The sequence below is a fragment of the Hibiscus syriacus genome, unplaced genomic scaffold (assembly GCF_006381635.1).
Source record: "Hibiscus syriacus cultivar Baekdansim isolate YM2019G1 unplaced genomic scaffold, ASM638163v2 tig00110503_pilon, whole genome shotgun sequence".
In the NCBI taxonomy this organism is placed as follows: Eukaryota; Viridiplantae; Streptophyta; class Magnoliopsida; order Malvales; family Malvaceae; genus Hibiscus; species Hibiscus syriacus.
Window position 1 is genome coordinate 6,950,814 of NW_024062764.1, and position 8,226 is coordinate 6,959,039.

Here is an 8,226-nt window from a genome sequence, read left to right on the forward strand (position 1 = left end):
GATGACATTTTTTTTGAGACAGTAGTTGTCGCAGAGGTGTTGGAGGTATATGGAAATGGCATCGACGGCGGTTTCTGTTTGTTGTTGTGCATTGTAGTCATCATAGTGGTATTGAAGGAGGAGGTTTTTGAAATTAGTAGGTGTGTGTGGGTAATATCATTTTTTTAGTATTATAAAATATGTCACGTGATATTTTTAATAGATTAACATTTAAACTTAACGATTCATCACGGTTGAACTCATTTTAAATCACATAATAAAACATTAAACAACAAATTAAAATAAAATAAATGTTAGGCATAACTTGAACATCTTTTGTATATTTAATCCATATTCTTAATACATTCTTTGATATTGCATTAAGTATAATACCATTTAGATGGCAGTAAATTTGGCCATTAAATATATAACAATTTACTTATATATTTAGATGGCATTATTTACCAAATATGTTTTACATTTCCGAAATTTTGAAATTGAAAAACAACATTAAGAACCGGTAGGTAGATTAGAACATGGGTAAATTATATCATTTTTTACTTAATTTTACAATCTTTCTTATTTTACTCATTATATATATTTTTTAATTTACTTATTGAAATTTTGAAGTACTCTTATTTTGATCACTTTGAATTATTTTATTATTATTTCCGTATGTTATTTTTTAATATAAAAATAATATAAAATAAAAACAAAATACGGTTGAATGCCACTGTCGGCCGCCATCGATTGCCGTAGACGATGGACATTTGATCCTAAATTTAATGGGTTGTTTCTCTTCAACACCTTAAGTCTGAATCTGACCTCTATTTTATCAGAACTTACTTTGAAGTCCACAAATTGGAGATTGAAAGTGAAGAAGCTCAAATGTTGAAGTCGAGATTCATGGACTTTGGCATATTTTCCGATGAAACAATTACCAGATTTAGACTCAAAGGGCCGAGGCAAACTGATTCATGAAATTTGGGACCAAACAACCACCATCAACAGTGGTTAACGACAGTTAGCAATGGTGTTTGGCCACCTTCTAGTTTTTTATTTTTTTATTTTATATTATGTTTATATTAAATAATAAAAAATATCACGTTATATGAGAATAATAATAAATTAATTCAGAGTGATTAAAATAGAAATAATTTGAAAGGGTAATGAGTAAATTAAAAAAATTGAGATTAAAGTGAGTAAAATAGGAGAAAGAGTAACGTTTAGTGAGTAATGATGTATTTTACTAACAAAACTGGGGAAAAATGGGGCAGAGCGGGAAAATTGTGTCCGAAACTTGAGAAAGTTCGCAAATTGTCACTTAACACTACCACCTACCTGTCTCCATCTCTCAGAACGCTTCAATTTCGCACTGTAAAACCAAAAATCGTCACTTTATTGGCTCTTTGATCTCCAATTTGGCAGCTTGTCTTGGGCGCTGCTGTTGCAGGATCCACCGGATTCCTTGCTAAACACCTCTTTAAACCCTTTCCCAATGACCCCATTTCTCCAGATTCATCGAACGCCAATCTTGATCAAGAAAAACAAGATCTTCGACTCCAAAATGGGGTTTTTGGAATCTGGGTTTGAGAGCAATTGTGAGGAAAAACAGAAGCAAGGCGAGATCTTTAGATTTTCCAGTTCAGACTCTGCTGGAAAATCTGGGGTTAAAACCAATTATATGAAGTTGAAGAAAAAGGTTGTCTTGAACAAGACTGAGAAGAGATCAACTGGCGGCGGCGGTGGTGGCGTGGAGGTGAATAGAAAGAAGGTTTACGTTTGCTTGAAGAAGAGAGATGCTAAAAATGTGGCTTATCAGTGTGGGTCATTCCCTCCTAAAGGTATGATCCTGTTCATATTATGATCTTTTTTTCACAAACTCCTGTTGAGAAAATTCTGGACTTGTTCTTTTGTTTCTTCAATTAGGCCCGGAAAAGTTAGAATTTGACATTTTTGTTTGTGCATTCTTTGAGATTCATTGCATTTGTAACATAAATTTCATTGTGAATATGTGATTAAAAGATTGTTCTTTTGGTAAAGAAATTCCTCACTTTATAATTGATGTAATAGAAAGTTATGAACGGTTGTAGTTTTAATAAAGATTGTATAAAGTTCAATGTTTGTTTGTCAAGATATACCGATGCATTTCCACTTACATTTTATGTGTACATTGGACTGCTATATTCGCCGTTTCACGGAAAACATTTATCTTCGTTTTCGGTCAAACTATCATCGGAATATCACCAGCCCCGGTGCTAGTTCACTGAATATCACCAGCCCCGGTGCTAGTTCACTAACTATTAGCTTCAAACATGCCTATTGACTTTGTTAGTTTGCATAGCGTTAGTGTCAATTGTACTTTAAACATGTTTAGCGCTCTGAGTTCGACATCTCGATTTACTTTGTATTTAACTCCTAAGACAGCTCTGTATTTCATTGGGGACTTGGCTTTGGTATGATGTACATGATGTCGACTGGGAGGGCTGAGATCGATAGACTCAACTCGATCATGGATGAGACTGCAAGAGTGGTCCAGGAGTTAAAAACTAAGCTATGTAAAAGAAAATCATCGAGCGATCTACGAGCTTCAAATTCTGCAAATGGAAGTTGCTCCAGGTTCAAAGAGGTTTAGTGGCAAGGATTCGCAGTTACTGCTTGAGAAGTTTGGTACCAGGAACTTAGACCACAATGAGATCAAAGACTGCAGTCTCCAGGTAATCGATGACCTTGAATATGCTAGTAGTGTTCTCACTGAAGAGCCTGAACCGGAATCAGAGGTGATGGAAATGGATCAACTAGAGGTGGAGCTCGAGTTTGAACTGCAAAAATTGAGCGAGGTTGAATTTTTCAAGTACCTTTCCTTTTAATTACTTGGCATACAAATGTTTGCCTTCTTTACTGGTTTATCATCCTTTAGTCACATTATTTTTGCTACCGACCAAAAAATGCTTTTGCAGACCAGAGCTTCAGCCAAAAGTCAGCGTGAGCCGACGGAGGGGTTCGATTCATACCAGGGAGTATTGCCGTCTGAACTAGATCAGAAATTGTGCCATCTTTTAATCGAGCAGCAGGAAAACCAAATCGAGGAGCTAGAATCCGAATTGAATTCAGCTCAATCCAAACTCTGCAAGAAGGAAGCCGAACTCCAAGCACTAAAGGATTGTGTTAGATGCCTGACTAACTTCTCCCTATCGACCGTTCCGGGTAAGACAGAGATCACATTCATGTGCCTGATTTATTGTTGTCTCCGGAATAACATACTGTCTCATCCTTCAAACCAATGCAATAATTCTCAGATGATGACACCAAGGCACTAGGGATCAAGAATGTATGAAGGATCAGGATTGGCCTACTAAAATAGGACCTGAGACGATGAAATCATTGGTCGGCACGAAAAGACACATGGAGTTTTAAGTCCCCAACTGATATTTGCATGACTCTCATAGTGTACGTAGGTCACCACCATTGTGAAAATCAAGCTTAATGGACCCTTAAATATTACAGTGTCCGATTATATTTAGTTGTACTTTTCTTTGAGTGCATAAGAGGAAACCCTAGTTGACTTTTTTGTTCTCTTGTTGGGAAAGGAAATTACAATCACGACCATTCAAGTGTTGGTGGAGAGGTAGATATAAGATTGGTGGAGCCATTGAAGATGATGACCACATTACTTGTTTGTTTTACCTGATATTTTTTTATTTTAAATGATGAAATCATTTCACATTATCAGGCGCATTGAAGAGGCAGATAAAAACAAGAATTAGAAGGCCATGATTTCCAAGAGCCTACAAAGGAAGATGGTGAACTTTATGATTTTCTATAAAAGAGTATGATTGATTCACTTAAAAGTCTCGTTTTTTACTCATTCTAAGTTGACTGCTTTTCTATACATTAATAGAAAAAGATCAAGTTTCACAGTAAAAATCCTTCAAAAAAATGTTAGATATTTGTCTAGCTTTAGGCTTAGCTAAAAACCAAGTGTTAGACTTATACCTCTTGTTAATTTAAATGTCTAAATTTTCTTTCAATTGATGTTGGTGTCAGTCTTTTTTGTTGTTGTTGTTGCTGTTGTTGTATTTTATTAAAAAATTAATCAATTAATTAGTGTTTGACATTTGATTTTAATTTGTATTTCTTTTAAAATATAACATTTATAAATTTTTTATAAATTTATCTTTTATATTTTTATAAAACACTTAAAATTCATAAAATTGTATTTCTCAAATTTCTAAAACATTGATTTTTAAATTAAATTTTGGGATTTAGATGACAATAATGAGAATGACTGACAGTGGGATCCAATGAGTGGGTTCAGCAATAATGGTAAGTTGGTAACAATTGATGAAGAGAATACATTAGAGATTAGGAATTTGTTTATTTGGAATTTAAAAAATTAGGACCATGGTAAGGAATTAGTTTTTTTTAAAAAAAAATTTTAAATTTTTTAAATAAATTTAAAATTATATAAATGAAATTCATGTCTTATTTTGGAATGATTTAAAAGTCAACAAACAACAATATTTATGTTTCTTTTTATTCTTAAATGTTCTACTCTTTACACTATCAAAATAAATATTTCATATCTATCAATATTTTTTAGGAATAGTTTTATCATTTCTCTTAAAGAAATATATTTTTTAAAATTAAAATTATATGTATAGTTAATATAAATACAAAATATAGAACGGAGAGACTAATATTTATGATAGAATTGACTTTAAAATAACAAATTTAAAATATTAAATATTTATTTTAGTTAAACATATTTACACAATTAATATTCAAAAGAGATATAATTTAGGCTAATTAAAATAATCTGTATAATTAACCATCAATTTATTTAATAGGATGAGATATTAGATTTTTTAAGTAAAATTAAAGATTCAAATTTTGATATTTACGATGAAACAAATTAGGTTAAGTAGGAGGATTGATCTTGTCTCTTTTAACACTCGATCTGAATTAATTGGTAAATTATATATCAATAATTAATTAAAAAACTTGTATATGTTGATGGTTGATAGTAAAGAGTATGTGTTCTGTTACCATGTTAGAGCTATGGATCTAATAGTGATCAGATGATCACTGATTCATTCAACAATTTACTGTACAAATTTACAATCTACAGTGTTTAACCTTGTCAGCTTCTCTTTTTTGCCCATGGAAGTAAAAAAAACAAAAATTTACTGCAAATTTCAACTTGTATTGTAATTACCTTTTCATCAATCAATCACCATCCAATCATGAATGCTTTGTGTGACTGAACTGAATGGACAAACAACACCCCTCTCCACCCCCCCCCACCCCTCACCTTATCCTGTTTAAAAACCCATTTTTCTTCCAAACGTTACCCTAACTCTTTACTGCTCTGAATCAACATCCAACGGTTATAACCGGTCCTTATTAACTCCACTTTCAGATGAACCCTTTTTTTACGGGTTGTTCTGTCCAGTAAAATAATGACTCTAAGCTAAACACAACCCTACAAGCTACACCACTACAAAAGGAAAATATATACTATTATATTGGGTAAACTACACATTTAATATTTCAACTATCAATTTTATTTTAATTTAATCATCCAATTTTTTTTAAAAATTATACTTATATTATATTTTTGTTTCATTTTACTTCAAACCATCATAAATTAACTATAAGATCATCATAAGATAATATATTTTATTATTAAATTATTATAAAATGTCATGTCAATTTATTAATTTTTGATAAAAATATATCATGTCTCTGTATTTTAAAAAATTAATGTGACATTCGTATTATTTTATCTTTCAATATATCCCTCCAACTCATAAAATAAACCTAATATGATCGTTTAATCGACATTTTTTCTGTCGTTGACCATTACAATATTGATTTGACAATTCACGGTACATGACAATCTATGATGCTGACATGACAATCTAGGGTGACATATTAACATGACAGATGATATGACAAATTAATTAAATTGATAATTTAAACATGACAGATAAATTATCATGTCAGTACTATAAACTGGACCTCCAGTACTATAACGATTAACGACAAAAAACATTAATCAAATGATCATATTGAATTTATTTTTTGATTTAGAGGATCACTTTGAAAGAAAAAATAATATAATGGTCACATTAGTTTTTTTCTAAAAGTACATAGACATCTAATGTCTTTTTGTCTTAATTTTTTAACAATAAATGAAAAAAATAAAACTAAAATGTACGCTAGACCTTTTTAAAAAAATAATAGTTTGATGACTAAATCAGAATAAAAATGATAATTAAGATGTTAGATTTGTAAGTTACCCCATTATATTTCAAAGGATTTCACCCATCCGTGCAAAGATTTCTTGTTTTAAAAAATGTAAATGAGAAAAACAAACAAGGAAGGTGAGGTGACCGCTGTATGTTACTGTGTTTCAGTTCTCTTACCAGTTGAGCTGAATCATCCCCAGAATTCTTACACGCAAAACCAGCCACATGCTTTTTAGAGGAAGACAAACAACCAAAGTACTAAATCTTTTCATTCTCCACACTCCAAAACCTTCATTCAGACAACATCTCGCGAAGAAAAGGGGTTCTCTTTTTGTAGAAAATGAAGGTATTGTCGAAACCCATATCGAGTCCTGGTCGGGCTGAGAAGTATCCGCCGCCATTGATGAGATTTTTGAGAAGCAATGTTGGGAGTAAAAGCAGGGGAAAGTCACGTACGAGCCCAATGTTCGTTAGAAAAAAAAACACCGCCATTGAAACCCAGGAGCCTTCTTCGCCTAAGGTTACTTGCATGGGTCAGGTTCGGGTTAAACGCTCCAAACAAACCGGTGCGAAACCCGGAGGTTCGACCCGTCGCCATAGCCGAGGCCGCCGCTGTAAATGGTTCAGAAATGCCCTGTTTTGTCGTCATTTACTCGGGAAAGTGAAGGTCAAGCTTGCTTTTCGATGCTCTTGGAAGAAATGGGGGACCTTTTTTCAGATGGGGTGGTGTAGGAATCCAAGAAATACTGAAGATTCATCGAAATTTGGGATTGAGGATTCCATTCGACAAGAAGAAGAAGAAAAGAACGAAGATGAAAAGGAAGCTAAGATTTTCGTATCTTCTTCGTGTTCATCGCCACCCAAAAATGCATTGATTTTAACACGTTGTCGATCTGCTCCCTACAGATCTTCTTCTCTAGCTTGTAGATTCTGGGGATCGCCATTAGCTAACCAACACAAAAATGACGAAGAAACAGAGGAAACAAAGCTAGAAAACGGAGGATTTGAAGACGAAGAAGAAGATAATCCCAGTTCGAAAACAGAATCCATTTGCAGAGACTCGGATCCGGAGACCCGAATGGATGCAAGAACCGAAGAAAACCCAGATTTTCTCGAGGGTTCTGGAGAGAAAAGTACAGAAAAATCGGAACAGAATAAAGAGATGAAAACAGGGCCTGTAATCCTCACAAGATGCAAATCAGAACCGGCGAGAACAGGTGAAAGACTAAATCCTGAGATGAGTTTGTGGAAGAAGAGAAATTTGGATTTAACGTGATTCATTTTAACCATCTTTCATCTTCTGAATATTTTTTGGTTTCATGTAATTTTTTTTTGTTCGTTTGGTTATGTCAAAATCATGGTCGGAGCTGGAAGAGAAAATCTCTACAGATCTTACGTAATAATATACCCATGCCATAATATCAAAAATAGTTTCTAACGATCATTTTAGTTCATTATTTTTAGTGTATTTTAATTCCTAGTATTTTATTTTGAGTCAATATCATTAATTAACATACAATTAATATTTTAAGATATAAATTTTTAAAATTTAAAATAAAATATTCAAGGTTACAATATAAAATAATTATTTTATCAAATATTAAGAATTTTTTTATATTAAAATAAAAAAGGAAATAAAATATTTATTTAATAAACGTCAAACTAATTTTGACATTATTCCTATGCACCAGAGACAAAGTTTAGTTAAGTTGTGTTTTTTTATTTCACATAAAAATAAGAAATGGTAGTTGGATTTGTAATTATCCATCTTGGGATACTCTGACTATCTTTTATACATATTTGGTAGAAGCTGATGCAATGTTTATGGCCGCTGTCTTTTTTCTTAATTGAATACCAGTGAGGTTTAGATACAAATATATATTAGGTGAAGTTTAAAATGTCACTAAAATTATGATAAAATTACTTTTTAGATATCAATTTTTTTTAAAACATAAAATAAATATTACTTAGTTGTTTTTATGGATTATAGATT

The 8,226-nt window shown here is 32.3% G+C and overlaps 2 protein-coding genes across 3 annotated transcripts; both read left to right on the plus strand.

Moving 5' to 3' along the window:
- Positions 1-1,360: 1,360 nt before the first annotated feature.
- On the plus strand, positions 1,361-3,687 carry LOC120129739. 2 transcript variants are annotated; one of them, XM_039147169.1, is made up of 4 exons: positions 1,361-1,823; positions 2,403-2,819; positions 2,940-3,186; positions 3,279-3,687. In XM_039147169.1, the coding sequence occupies exons 2-4, from the start codon at positions 2,583-2,585 to the stop codon at positions 3,314-3,316; spliced, it is 522 nt and encodes a 173-aa protein (XP_039003100.1). In that variant the 5' UTR covers positions 1,361-1,823; positions 2,403-2,582; the 3' UTR covers positions 3,317-3,687. The 2 variants fall into 2 exon arrangements, with proteins under 2 accessions (XP_039003100.1, XP_039003101.1); XM_039147170.1 differs by lacking the exon at positions 1,361-1,823 and having other exon boundaries at positions 2,299-2,819.
- Positions 3,688-6,420: 2,733 nt separating this feature from the next.
- LOC120129807 lies at positions 6,421-7,509 on the plus strand. Its single transcript, XM_039147217.1, has one exon. The coding sequence runs from the start codon at positions 6,574-6,576 to the stop codon at positions 7,507-7,509; it is 936 nt and encodes a 311-aa protein (XP_039003148.1). The 5' UTR covers positions 6,421-6,573.
- Positions 7,510-8,226: the final 717 nt, after the last annotated feature.